General features: G+C 32.8%; 1 protein-coding gene across 1 annotated transcript in view; it reads left to right on the top strand.

Annotated features, from left to right (window-relative positions):
- The window catches only part of LOC106468205 (filamin-A-like), a 31911-nt gene extending 16851 nt beyond the window's left edge, over positions 1-15060 (top strand). The window contains exons 9-14 of the mRNA XM_022396543.1: positions 1045-1182; positions 2119-2370; positions 6587-6757; positions 8695-8910; positions 11838-12035; positions 14551-15060. Coding sequence (XP_022252251.1) covers positions 1045-1182; positions 2119-2370; positions 6587-6757; positions 8695-8910; positions 11838-12035; positions 14551-14738 — 1163 coding nt within the window. The 3' untranslated portion in view covers positions 14739-15060. The remainder of the gene's footprint in view (positions 1-1044; positions 1183-2118; positions 2371-6586; positions 6758-8694; positions 8911-11837; positions 12036-14550) is intronic.
- Positions 15061-15437: the final 377 nt, after the last annotated feature.

The following is a 15437-nucleotide window of genomic DNA, read 5'->3' on the forward strand; positions in this document are numbered from 1 at the left end:
CCATTCTACTTAACTTTAGGTGAAGACTATGTAGACTCTCTTCCTACCAATGGTTGGAGTTTCTATTCCTGATACTGCTTGGTTTTGGACTGAAATTGACTGGCTGTGTATGGTCTGTTATGCCCTATCCACTCTGCGCCTTGGAGCACATCCACTTTAGCTTTCATCATGTTCCTTTCTTTAGATAGTTCTTCTACAGTCTTTCTTCCATGGGATTGAGATTTGAGATTACGGTATACTGTGGTTTGTATTCCAACCCAACCAGTTTTCTCTCACATTTTGGTTGTACTCCTTCGACTTTTCACCAGTGTATGTGACACCTATTTTCACACTCGCACAGAGTTCAAATGGGGATCACAATTCATGAGTGTTTTTCTGACGTTTTTGAAGGATATTTATTTATTTCCTTTGCACCAGTCCCTCCATCCATTCAATGTGGGATTCTAACTATACATGTGAGAGGAGGTAATGTATCATATTGGACGTTATTATTTTCCTATACTGAAAATAGATTTCCAATAGGTATTTACCTAATCTCAAAGTGATAGTTCTGTAGAATTGAATAGAGGTAGTTCCGTGCATCAGGAGGGTGTGTCACACTCTTATTGATGGAGGGTTGTCACATGATGATTTACATGCAAGATTCAGTTGAACCACATTGATTGTGGGTGGGTGGGAGTTCAAGGCTTGTGGCATGCAAAAATATTTTTGCGTATAGAGAGCAGCACTGAACGAGAACAGCTATATGCGTGAGGAGAGGTAAGTACTTATCGGAAATCTATTTTCAATATAGGAAAACAATAACTTTCATACAACTTTTGTTATTATGGAAATCAGCATTTTTCAACCATATTTTTACTGTGTTTTGGAAGACAAACTATCTCCTACTACATTGATGGACAACACAATCATGACATGGCTTCAACTGCTGTAGTAAACAAGACAGAGTTTTTTATGGTTTTGTGTATGTTCAAAATGTATATTGATAGATCATTTTGATTTTGTTAAGTAAAATGGAACCTTTACCACCCTACCCAACTACAGCGGAGTTCAATATCTGGACCAGAGAGGCAGGTGTTGGAAGCTTATCACTCTCAATAGAAGGACCTTCAAAAGCTGAGATGAATTTCACAGACAGAAAGGATGGTTCTTGCTACGTGTCCTACATTGTTAAAGAACCTGGTAAGGATATTTATAACTGCAAATACTCTTTTTTTATGATTTTGAAAGATATTGTAATGAAAAATTCCTGTTGTATCAAACATCTCTTGTGCCTGTTCTCCACGTAAACAGAATAAAATACACAAATGAGTATTTAGGACAGCAGTGGTCTCTGACACCCCCACCCCAACCTGCTTCAGAACAATGCACCATTTTGCAAAATGAAGGCTGTGGCTACAAAAGAGAACTCTCTGACACGGGAATCATTCCAATGAAGTTGGACATATCTCTTGGTGCTTTAAACAGGATAATAAAAAAGTTGATTTGAACAAAGCTTACCAAACAAGAGTTCACAAGCTTCCAGCCACACTTTAAAATCAAAAGTTGTTGAACAAGAGAGATGGATTAAGAAAGCAGAATCAAGTAATCTTATTTGACCACATATCTAAGTTCTTCGATGCAACTTTAGCAGACTTTTGTGTTTTTTACTGTTTAAGTGTGATCTTGGAAGTAGACGTTTATGTGCAGTGGAGTACTTGCAGGAAGCTTATTATGATATGTGGTCTAAAGTTGACTTTGATACATTCTACAAAAATTTGTTAGAATGGAAAATTGCAGTAAATAATCATGGTCAACATGCTGAATATGTACAACTAACAAAGGAAGAAGTAGTTCTGAAGGCAGTACTGGACCTGGAATTTTGTTTTATGAAATGCAGTTATAGCCTCAGCATTTGATATGTGTGGTTAAAGTCAGTGTTTTGTAATATAAAATTCGTTTCAGAGTAAAAAAGAAGCTTGTAAATTGATTGGATATTGATAGTATCCAATATAAAGAAAAGAAGTTAAAAACGTGTTTGTAGTGTTTAGTATCTTTAAGACATTTTGTTTGATTTGGTATGACCTAAAAGCATGGAATGAATATATACAAATGTCTAGTAATTATTTTTCTTTATAGGAGATTATCATGTTGGCATTAAATTCAATGACCAACATATCCCAGACAGCCCATACAAAGTTTATATCATGCCTCCTCCTTCAGAAGAAGCAAAAAATATTGAGTTGGGTTCTATATCTGAAGAAAGCTTTCAAGTGAACAAACCTTTGGCTTTCACTGTTCACATGAATGGTGCCAGGGGTTTGTTAGATGGAAAAGTGATTTCACCCTCTGGGAATGAGGATGATTGTTTTGTGGTTCCAATTGATGATGGTAAGATTTTGTTAAAAATGTTTTATAAAGATAAGAGCTTTAAACTATATGGAATTTGTAATAGTTGTAAACAAAATAAAATATTTTAGAAATTGCATTTTATTGAAGTTATCATAAATTGTCATAATTATAAATTATTAACTCTTTGTGAACTGGAGTAACTAGTGAAGATTTTCTTATACTCGTTAGTTCACTTACAGTTAATTGAATTTGTGTAAACTGTATGAATATTGCTTGACATTTCAAAACAAGACTGAACATTTCATTTTAATCAGTCCAAAATATAACAAATAAATTTGCAAGTGTTTAACATATCTCTCTGCATGATCAGAGCTTTTTCATCAGTTCACTTTTGAACCTAGGCTGTTTTATGCTCATGATTGAAAGTATTTTTTAAACAGTACTGAACTGCGTACTTACTTTTAATTCTAGAAATGTGTATATACTAGTGAAAGTACCCAGCTTCACTCATCTTATTAGGATGATAGTGTGTGTATATTCTAAAGGTATATCCTATATACTTTTGTTGCTAAGCAACATGACATAAAAGCCATTGTTTAAACACATTGTTACCAAAATGCTTTGGCTTTTCTATATATTAGAGGCTGTTATATAAGGAATCACTTGTTTTCTATGTGTATTTTTACTAGCTTGCCTCATTAAAAAGATGCACACTCACATGGAGAAGTAATAATACCTAGGTGCACACCTTCAGGGTCCACTTAGCATCGATGAATAATTTCAAGTTTCTAGGTTCTTTTCTCTTGGAGTTATGGTGGTCACACACACAGACACACCCTTTTATTATTAGAGACTAGCGAAAGTACTTGGCTTTGCTTGGGTTTTTACGTTGATATATTGGTTGTTTTCCCATATGCTGCCAAGATGAAAAGGCCCTTAGTAGCACCAACCCTGGAGCACCCAATGTAAAGCTGACCAGTATTTGACAGAGTTGTTTATCAATATGCTCATTAATAAAGTATTTTTGACACTAATGTAACAAGACCTTAACTTTACCTTGGCTTTTCACTTTATAAGTTGAGAAATTTCTTTAGTCCTTTAGAATTTATATTTTATTGACCATTGAGAACAGTTAAGTGTTAGAAGTTGTATTACTTTACAAAGAGGTAACTACTGTATATAAGTTATTTATAGAAACATGCTTCTTTCCAAAAGTAACAAGTAATAATGGTCACCATACTAACTTAATAATAGCACAACTTTCAGATACACGTTTCGATCAGAGTGTGAAGACTACCAAAGCTGCTTCTATCACTTTATATAAATAATTATTGTCAGTTCTCAATATACCAAGCAAAATGGTATATCAAACATGTTTGTAGTGATCTGTGGCTTGTAAATTTCAACCTTTCCAAATTTCCCAGATTTATGGAGAGAGAGCATTTGCCCCATACTTGATGCAGTAAAGTTGATTAGAATTGTTTTGAAAAGATGATGATTAGTAGACTTTTTTAGAATTCCAATGAGTGAATATTTCCATGCTGCACCAATACATCCAGCTCACCTGAATAATGTGTTCTAGATTTTACACTATGAAGTTAGTGATACCCATTAATTGTGTTCTGTACTATGCAACACATCCAGCTCACCTGAATAATGTGTTCTAGATTTTACACTGTGAAGTTAGTGATACCCATTAACTCTTTCAGCACAGGCTTAGTCCCTGGGACCGACCTCATAACCATTTTGTGATTGTTATAGTGTTCATGCTATAACGTTTAAATTAGTAAGTGTATGTTAATGAAATTGGACAGATTATTGGTAAAAATTACAATGATTTCATACACATATATCAATTTTCTTTTATTAAGTCTTAAGGTTTGTTAAGCAATGTTTTTCTCATGCTTTTTTTTCTTTTCGCATGTTGCCTATCCTACATGCAAAGTAATTTTCAGTTGAAGATTAAAAAAACATTATACATTTATATATATTATTATTTTTATTATATTGACCTTTCAGATGTGCCTGGCTAACAATACAGAAGTTACAATGACACGGCACACGTGCACTCATGTTGCCGTATCCAATAATATTAAACTGACCTTTAGTCTTTACAAAGTGATCTGTCTTGGCTGTGTTTATTATACTAGTATTTTGTAAAATACAGTTACATTTCCATTATCATACATTATATATGTATATAGATAATTACTATTTAGAAATAAATTCTTAAACTTATTTTTCTTAAAATATAGAACAGTAAATAAAGAAGTAAAGCAAACAATTATCTCTTCTAGCTAAGACCTTTGTACTCAGTAGGTTGCTAAGCCTTTTAAAATTTTACATGTGGAGGATATAAAAGTAAATGATATTTTGTAGGTTTTTATATATACAGTTGAGTAACCAAAAAATCATAAATTACTCTATTGATATAATAGAATTCCACTATAATTTATCAAGCTTAGTAACTAAGTTGTATTTAGGTCTAAAAAAATATGAAATTTTGAGCAGACTAAAGATACAACTTACCTCCTTGAAAGCTTGGTTTGAAAGAATGAGATGGTATCCTAACACATGAAAATGGCTGAGAAAGGCACAAGGAGGAAATAGTAGTACAATAAAATTTTGAATGCGAGTCAACAAACATGACATGGCCTTTGACCAGTGACCCGTATGGAGAGGGTTAATGGGTTCCCTTACTTTGCAACACATCTAGTTCACCTAAATAATGTGTTCTAGATTTTACACTGTGAAGTTAGTGATACCCATTAGTTGTGTCCTGTACTGGGCAACACATCCACCTCATCCAAATATTGTGTTCTAGGATTTACACTGTGAAGTTAGTGATACACATTATTGTCAGTTCTTAAGATTTCAAGATGAGACTTAAGCCAAACAAAAAGGTACCAAACATGTTTATAGTGATATATGATTTGCAAATTCTAGTCTTTCCAAAATACTCAAACTTATGGATAGCAGCACATTTGCTGCACACTTAGTGTAGTGAAGCTGGTGAGAATATTTTATAAAGATAAAGATTAGTACATGACCAAACATTTTAACTATCTTACATCTTGATCTACCACTCTATAATCTTTCCTTTCTCAAATTCAAAATTTTTTGCCAGTTTTTACACTTCAGCATTATACTGATCTACCTGCCTGGTATGACAGTACATACTTTTGCTGAGGCTCTTTGCAGAATGTGTAGTGAAGATCACATCGTGTTCAGATGTGATGTAGGTCATGGTGTTCAGATGATGTAGGTCATGGTGTTCAGGTGATGTAGATCATGTGGAGTTCAGGTGGTGTTGATAATGTGGTATTCAGGTGATGTAGATCATGGTGTTCAGATGTAGATCACATAATGTTCAGGTGATGTAGATCACATGGTGTTCAGGTGATGTTTTGGTACTTTTGAAGGACAGGCTTCTATTGCTACTTTTTGTGTGAAACTTTTGAGGGTAAACACCAATTTCAATTTCCTTTATTAGTTGTAATTACTGACTTAAATATCTTTGAATTCATTATGCTGTTCATATAGGTATGTGACTCTTTTGTGGGTTGAAATGCTTATCTTAGAAAATAAGTTTATACTTATCAACCCCAGAGACCTATTTGTAAAGACCTGTTTTATTTTATTATTTTTTAATCTGCTGTCATTGTTTTTGTGCTTCATTAGAATTAACTTTCTTCCCACAATGTGTTTCAGACAGTGAATAGTAGTTTTAAATGTGTGACATTGTGAGCCTAAGCATCCATTTCTAAATCTGCTCCTAATATTTTTTTGGGGGGTAAGTTTTAGTTCTAATTTTATTCCACATGTGAGGCTCCTAAATAGAGTTTTAATCTGATGAACTGGTGGATGGTGTATCTCTACTGCTGTGTGGATTCCACTTCCACAGATACTTCTGTTACTGAGGTGCATTTTATCCTTCCCCTATTGTAGTTTTTAACATAATTTCATTTGTTTGTCTTTTGCTCTTTGATTTTTGGCCTGTTGCCTGAAAGATTTTTTTTAAGAATGTCAACCAAGGTAAGGAAATGCTCTTAAAATAAACATATGTGTTGTGTAATTTTTATGATTGAATTTATAAAATAATTGAAAGTAATAAACACATTGATTTTTGATCACAATGAGAATACCTTTTATAAGTATCTATACATATATATATATATGTGTGTATGTATTTATATACATACACATATACAACCAGAAGGAAGCTGAATAGATGTTTGTTTGTTTTTTCACATAGAGCAATGGGCCCTCCGATTCATCCCCAAAGAGAATGGAATCCACCAAGTTCATATCTATCACAATGATGCTCACATACCAGACAGCCCATTCTCTGTTCGGATCGGTAAAGATAACGATGATCCAGCTTCTGTGATTTCTTATGGTAATGGATTGAAGGAATGTAAAACAGGTGAGTTTGAGTCATTTTTTTTATGGTAAGCAGTTGTTGAACTGCAAAATATGTAAGCCTTTTTCTGTCTGTTTTACTATGTCAACTTCAAGGGAGTCTCATCCCAGTGAAGGAGCACTGAGGTTGATACCCAAAACGTTGAGGGCTGCACTCTACATTTTTTTGCATAAATACTTAGTATCTAGGAAGTGAACCAACTTTAAAAATAAACATTACTTGTTGGGTACTGGGGTTACAGGGTTGGCTAAAGCACATTTTGGGGTAGATTCAGCACCAGCAAGCCTTTTTTTTATGCTGCCCTTGGTCAAGTTTCTTCTTTTCTAGAATTTTTAGATATTAGTTCACATTAGATGCTTAGCTGATATAAAATGATTGAGAAGAATATTTTTTTATGAAGTGTATGTAAATAAATATTAATTGTTATGAATTTGGAACTTCAAATAAAAAGTGGTTGAATGTATGAAACAAATACATTTTATAAACATATTACTCAGTTTGAAACGTATTTAAAATGTAAAAAAAAAGTTGAAGACCTACAGTAAAGGTTTTCATATTGTTCATTTTATACATAACGGGAGATTATCACAGATGCTCCTTTACTACTTCCATTTAATCTGATTGTTAGAAGAATAAGCATCAGGTACTAGTAAATTGATAGAGCTGATGAGGTCTTTAAACTGTTACTACTGTTGTTTACACGGACCATTAAAGGGATAAGCATCAGGTACTGGTAAATGAATAGAGCTGATGAGGTCCTTAAACTGTTACTGCTGTTGTTTACACTGACCGTTAGAGGGATAAGCATCAGGTACTAGTAAATGAATAGAGCTGATGAGGTCCTTAAACTGTTACTGCTGTTGTTTACACTGACTGTTAGAGGGATAAGCATCAGGTACTAGTAAATTGATAGAGCTGATGAGGTCTTTAAACTGTTACTACTGTTGTTTACACTGACTGTTAGAGGGATAAGCATCAGGTACTGGTAAATGAATAGAGCTGATGAGGTCCTTAAACTGTTACTGCTGTTGTTTACACTGACTGTTAGAGGGATAAGCATCAGGTACTAGTAAATGAATAGAGCTGATGAGGTCTTTAAATTGTTACTGCTGTTGTTTACACTGACTGTTAGAGGGATAAGCATCAGGTACTGGTAAATGGATAGAGCTGATGAGGTCCTTAAACTGTTACTACTGTTGTTTACACTGACCATTAGAGGGATAAGCATCAGGTACTGATAAATAGATAGAGCTGATGAGGGCTTTAAACTGTTACTACTGTTGTTTACACTGACCGTTAGAGGGATAAGCATCAGGTACTAGTAAATGGATAGAGCTGATGAGGTCTTTAAATTGTTACTACTGTTGTTTACACTGACTGTTAGGGGGATAAGCATCAGATACTGGTAAATGGATAGAGCTGATGAGGTCCTTAAACTGTTACTGCTGTTGTTTACACTGACTGTTAGAGGGATAAGCATCAGATACTGGTAAATGGATAGAGCTGATGAGGTCCTTAAACTGTTACTACTGATGTTTACACTGATAGTAAATGGATAGAACTGATGAGGCCCTTAAATTGTTATTACTGCTGTTTACATTGACACTTAGAGGGATAATAAGCATTAGATACTAGTAAATGGATAGAGTTTATGAGACCTTAAACTGTCTGATATTTGCATTAGGTTGATACCTGCATCTTTAAGCTTTCAAGTATTAATATATATGCACTGTTTTTCAAGGGGTATTCTAAACCAAAAATTAATCATTTAATATAAATTATTAAAAATAATCAGTACATTTTTGACCAGTAGAGAGTTAACCTCTTAAAAAACCTGTAAGGTGAAATGTTGAGGTAAATAAAAGTTTATCACTGGTAACTGATCCCTTTTCTCATTAGATGTGTTTGTATTTTGTGTATAACCTGCACATTTTTTACAGGAACCAAAACAGACTTTACTGTTAACACATGTAAAGCTGGAGTGGGAAATTTGGCTGTAACTATTGATGGTCCATCTAAAGTATCTATGGATTGTGTTGAGGTGGAAGAGGGTTATAAGGTTCGATACACACCACTGGCACCTGGTGACTACTTCATTATTGTCAAGTATAATGGGTACCACATAGTGGGAAGCCCTTTCAGAGTTCGATGTACTGGTATGTTATATATTTTTTGCATGCAAAGATGATTTTTTTTTAGTTGAATAATTAGCATGCTTGTTTTGTTGGTTTTACCCTTAAAAAGTTTATACTTTTGGAATGTAATGCATTTAGAAAGATAATAATTTATGTAAGTTTTAGGGGTTAACAAGGAAATTAGAAGTGTAAACGTTTCAAACAGGAAAACACTATACATGTAGAAACATTTAGGGAGAAACTGATCAAGATAAAATTAATTTTGTGCTAAGCATATAAATTGCAAGCTTTAATTGAATTAATTAAACATATAAGATGTTTACAAAACTTACTTATTTGTATGACTTATGAGATTTTATAGAGAAAGCTCAAAATATATTAAATAATTAATGTTTTTAGAGCATGGAGTCTTTCTCCACCACTGTGCCAAATGTGATGTTCGTTTCATTTGTACATCAGTATACATTCACTTATTTGATAATGAAATACAACATACATTTTTCTTTGAATAATGCATGTTTTTTTTGTTGTTGTTGATTAATCCAAGGTACAAGTACAAAGAAAACACTAGGCCTGACACATTGTACCTCTTACACATTTTGTCAAGATTTGGTGGTATTTCACACACAAACAGTAAGCAAACTAGCTTTAATTCTGTAATTTTATCATACTTTGTCTGTTATAGTGATCTGTAATAAATCATTCAAGTCCCATAACCTCACTATTTAACTGAACTAAGATCATGTTTTAAAACAGAAGTTTTTTGTGGTAATACACTGTTGGCTAACTTACCAAATTAGAGAGTTTTTTCTGAAATTTTCAATTAATGCATGTAGATTAACTTAGTTTATCTTTAATAACAGTCCTCAGGACTTTGTTAAAGATGGGTGGTCAATGGGGAGGAGGAGAGGAATGAATGGCAAATATTGTTTAAGAAACCAAGAAAGATTTTGTTGTTGCTTAAAAGGTTTATCTGAGCTTCTAATTTTACAATATATGGCTATTTGTTCCTTTGGATTTAATGATGAAGGAAATCTGAGTTGTTTCCTCACACATTTTAGATGCCACATTTAAAACAAATTCCACCAGTACTCAAACAGTGGAAGGGATTTGACCCAGAGAGGACTAAACATTGTTTGTTGAATTATATAAAGGCAGTACAAGTGTGTAAACATTGTGGAATACGTTAAATGGATTCTGAGAGTCAGCATATGAATGAATATTTGGTTTTTGTAATTCAGAAAATCTATATATACTGTTATGACAGTGGAAGTCGTGATGCTGGAAGCATGAGCGCTGGAGTTTCTAGAACGATCATGACTGTTCCTGGTAACTCTAGTCTTTTCTAGGCAGCCTCTATTTTAGTATATAAGTCCAGCAAATAAAGTGGACATATAATAGCAGAGAGACAGATAATTGAGTCAAGTGAGCGGTAGTGACTGTAAGTAAAGTGTGTGAATAGTTGTGAATTATAGCGTGTGTTTAAGTTAAAGTGACTGTGGAAATTCTGTGTATTATAAAGTTGTATCGAGAAATAATAAACTAGTTTTAATTAAGAAAGGACTTGTATCGCTGAAGTTTCTCGGAAAGAATTTTTACGGGAAATTATCTAACAAGCATGTGAACTTAATAATTTTTCATTATCAGATTATATCTATATGGATTGAATGTTTTATGATGTATCCTAAGAGAGAAGTAATGCATATTCACAGATATAGAGAGCAGTATGAAACATTCATGTACTATGATAGTCATTTTATTTCTAGAGAAAGTCAGAACTACTACTATATTTGAAACTTCTTTGTAATCTTTATGCTATTATAAACTATAATATGTTTTAACATACCTAATCAAGTACACTTAATTTATTAATTATCCACTGTTTTTGTACATTTTTAAGAGAGATAGACACATTTTAAAAAGTGGTAAAAATGGAAGAGTTTTGGTAATATTAGTGAAATTTTATTGTGTTGATTTTAAATTTATACAACATAAATATTGGAATATTGCAAAATGTTGATTCTTTGTACCTAGTATTGTAGTTTATTTTTACATTAAATATATTTCCCCACATTGAGCACCACTGTGGTAATTTATTTTTTTCATGATATATATATTTCCTCACCTCAGACTTGAATTCAATCAAGACTTGCCAAATGCTCTACTAAGTCAGCTAGAGTTAACCCACTATTGTTTGGAAGAAAGTCACTTTTTCACAACACTGAACAAGCTAATGTACTAGTATAAATAATTTAACTTTATTCTTAGAAGCCAGTAAAAAACTTGTGACATAAGTTTTGTAATGTAGAGTTTAATTTATAATGTCTGAAATGTAAAGTATGAAATATTGCAAAATGTTTATTTTTGAATTTAGTATAAAATTATTTAACTTTATTTTTAGAAGCCAAGTGACATAAATGTCCAAATGTAATGTCTGTTGTTCGTTTGTAAATTGACCTATGTATATATATATACTTAAAGAACAAAGGAGGTCTGGCATAGCCAGGTGGTTAGGGCCTTCAACTTGCAATCTGCAGATTCGTATCCCCGTCTCACCAAACATGCTCACCCTTTCAGCCATAGGAACATCATAATGTGATGGTCAATCCCACTATTCATTGGTAAAAGAGTAGCCCAAGAATTGGCAGTGGGTGATGATGACTATCTGCCTTCCGTCTAATCTTTCACTGTTAAATTAGGGACGGCTAGCATGGATAGCCCTCATATAGCTTTGCACAAAATTCAAAACAAACAAAAGAACAAAGGTTTTCTTAAGAAAAATAACTCTTGTTAAAAATTCATTTAGACTGTTTAAAGATATGTATTAGTGTAATTTGACACAAGTTTAAAGTCTCAAATCTATAAACACTAACTATAGGGTTTCTACCCAGTGTTGTACATATAAATGCTATTATTAAAGCACATTTTTTTATTTTTGTGTATCATAGGTCCACCTGTAGCAGACTGTGGTGAACATGAAACATCTTCAATTATAGTTGAAACTGCAATAAAGCAAGAAAGTCAAAAAGTTGATGGTCTCCCACGTTTTCATTCTAATGCCAGTAAAGTCACAAGTAAAGGAATGGGATTGAAGAAAGCTTATTTTCACAAGCAGAATACATTCAGTGTTAATTGTGGAGATGCTGGTATGTTGTTCTTAACTCTTAAATTACCAATCTGCTTATATACATCCACTACGTGTGGAGTTTATATATTGTATCATATTTAGTAATTTTGTGCTTTTGCGTGTTACATAACATATTGACAACAATGAGACCGTTTGGTCCTTCAAGGCTGTCCATGTGCACCTGCCCTTGAGAAAAAGAAAACTTACACCCACTTTCATGTTTTTAGGAAATAATTTATTTGACTCTCAAACTATTGTAATGCTTATCTCCACCTACTGCTGATAACAACTCAGTTCATAAGATATGTTGTCCTGTTAGACAAATAAAACAAATGTTAACTAAAGCATAGTCTGTCTTTTCTAAATCTTAAACTTGTCTCCTATTCCCCTATTATCTTCAGAATATAGCACACAGAAAGCAAAGGCTTTTATCATATCAATACCTCCAATAAACTGTTACTTTAGTTTCTCTTAAGTTAATCCTTTCATCCCTGGAATCATTCTAGTAGCTCTTCTCTGAACTCTTTCCAGTAAGTCAGCATCCTTTCTCAGATAAGACCAAAACTGTACACATTATTACAGATGAACACTAACTGTTGATCTTTATAGAGGGATAATTGCCTATTTGGACTTGTAATCAGTTTGTTTATAAGTAAACCCTAAATGTTTATCAGCTTCATTACTAGCAACAGAGCACTGTCTTAATGGTTCAAGTGACTTATCCACCACTATGCCAAGGTTCTTTTCTTCTAAAGAGTCATGCTATTGAATGGGTTCTCATCTGTATTAGACATTTGATCCAAATTATGATAACCTAAATGAATTACCATACACTTACTATGATCAAAGATTATTTGCCATATATTTCTCTAATTGACCAATTCATTCGAGTCATTCTCTTGTACCTCACCATTCTTAATACAGCTAGAAATATCCAAGAGGTTAATGCAATCAGCAAACTGTATTAACTTACTAATTATGCTCCTATTAATATCTTTAATGTAAATAAGAAAAAGCAAAGCTCAAGCTTTGATCCCCGAAGTACTACATTAGTAATAAAGGTCCAGTCTGACTGTACTCCATTAATAACAACCTTTCTTTGCTTTCACTCATCCAACCACCTGACAATCCATTTAACTGTTCCTTTCTTCAACCTACTAGTGTGGTTTTATTAACTAATCATTTGTGTGTAATCTCATCAAAATCGTTTTGAAAATCTAAGTATACCAATTCCAGATCATTTTGATCATCCAAATAACAAGTAACATCCTCCAAAACATTAACAGATTATGTAAGATTTATCTTAGTGAATCCATGTTGACTTTCTTTTAAAGTATTATATTTTCACTAAATTATTTAGCAAAGCCTTTTTGTCAATTTCTTTAGTTTTTCCAATACAGAAATTTGACTAAATGGCATATAATTTCCAAAACAACTTTTACTGCCCCCATCTAAAAATAGGAGTAACATTAGCAACTCTTCTGTCTTCAGGCACCTGCCCATTGTCTACTGACTTAGCAAAAACCAAAGCAAAAGGCTAGCATATTTCTAAACTGACCTATGTTAAAACCCATGGGAAAATCTTGTCTGGTCTTGGTGCTTTATCCACTTTTAATCTCTCAATCTATCTATGTACCAAGGGATTAATATATACAAAATTCAAGTTAATTCCAATATTTCACATGAGTACTTATGGACAGAAATATTACTAGTATCTTCTCTTGTAAAAAGAAAAAAAACATATAAAAATTCAGCCATCCCATATTCTTAAACAAAAACCTTACCATCAGTAGCCTTTAAAAACCCAATTCCAATTTTGATATATTCTTTCCTTTCAACATACTTAACAAAATCTTACTGTTAGTTTTAATATTCTGAAAACAAAATAGCAAAATCACTCATTTTCTATGTAAAAATGAATACGTAGTGCGATTTCTCAGAGTGGAATTAATTGCAGCGTTGATGTGTTTTTTTAATTTTGTTATTTGAATCCTATGTTATAAGATACCCTATAACCAACAAAGTCAGTTTGTTGTATAAATAGTTTAGAAAAATATGTTGAAAAGCCATTGGAATCATTAAGTGTAAGGCTAAATTTGAGAGAAAATATTATTTTACCTTGTAAGATTTCAGTTATAATAAAAAAAGAAAATCATTATTAAAAAGCCTATGTATATTTTGAAGCTTATGATGAGTTACATAGATATATATATGCTGTGTTGTCTTTGTTTATTTAACCTTTTTAGTTGAATGCTTATTCTTAAATGAAAGTGCATAATTTATAGGTTTAATTTTTCAACAATGATGTTAAAGTATGTACATCTGCTTAAGAAAACACACATATATTCCAATTTTCATGTCAGACATTAAGTTAAGCAATTTTTGTGATGAGATCGTTCTTTCCCATTGTAATTTTGTTGAAGACTTTAGTTATTAGTCTCTTTTAGGTAATCTTATGAAGTTTCATGAAATAAACATAACTACCTCAGTATGCAAAAATAAACTGATGAAAGAAATTACTTTTTGTGTTGTAGGTAACAACCTCTTGTATGTATCCATGTATGGTCCAAAAGGCCCATCTGAAGAGATATTTGTCAAGCACTTGGGCTACAATCTGTATCAGGTGAATTACGTCTTGAAAGATAAAGGAGATCACATCTTGATAGTGAAGTGGGGTGATGAACACATCCCTGGTAGTCCTTTTAGAGTGGAAGCCTCATGAATGTTGCCATCCCTTAAGAGACTGCTTCGCGTCTACATTCAGCACTGGATCACACTTCTTAAACTGAGAAAATGTTATGAGTTTGCATCATTCAAGGGTCATTTCATTCACATTTGTCCTTGTCCATTTCAGGTCATGTATTCAAGTAGTGACAAATATTCTTTTGGATTATTATAGAAGATATTTTGAACCAAATCCTTTATATGTTTTTCTTTTTCTCCCACATTAAATGTAAACTTAGAATCACGATTTTCTTCATAATGGTCCACTATACACAACTTTGGAATTGTAGCTTTAAAGTCTTGCAGTGATAGTTGATTATTCTGTGTCACAATTTTACAGAAACAGTTTGTTTTACAGTACCTATTTTTCATGGAAATACTTTGAAAACAAAACTTAGAAGTATTTGATCTTTACTTTAGTAGTGCTTTTTTTTTAAGGTATATGATCTCACACACACACACCTCCATGCATGCAACTTTTACCCAGTGTGGTGCATTTCTTCTTAAGTGCCTTCATTCCCCCATGTATCACTGAAATAATTGTTTAATGAGCTGTTAAGTAGTTAATTTACTTGAAAACACAAATATCTAATTCAGAACTAGGTGCCTCATACAAAATATGGCAGTTTATTTGTTATATTGAAAAAAAGCTAAAATAATAACTGAATATGTGTTTTCCTACATCTGTTCTTTCAGT

Source organism: Limulus polyphemus, unplaced genomic scaffold (genome assembly GCF_000517525.1).
Source record: "Limulus polyphemus unplaced genomic scaffold, Limulus_polyphemus-2.1.2 Scaffold2915, whole genome shotgun sequence".
NCBI classification, from domain to species: Eukaryota; Metazoa; Arthropoda; class Merostomata; order Xiphosura; family Limulidae; genus Limulus; species Limulus polyphemus.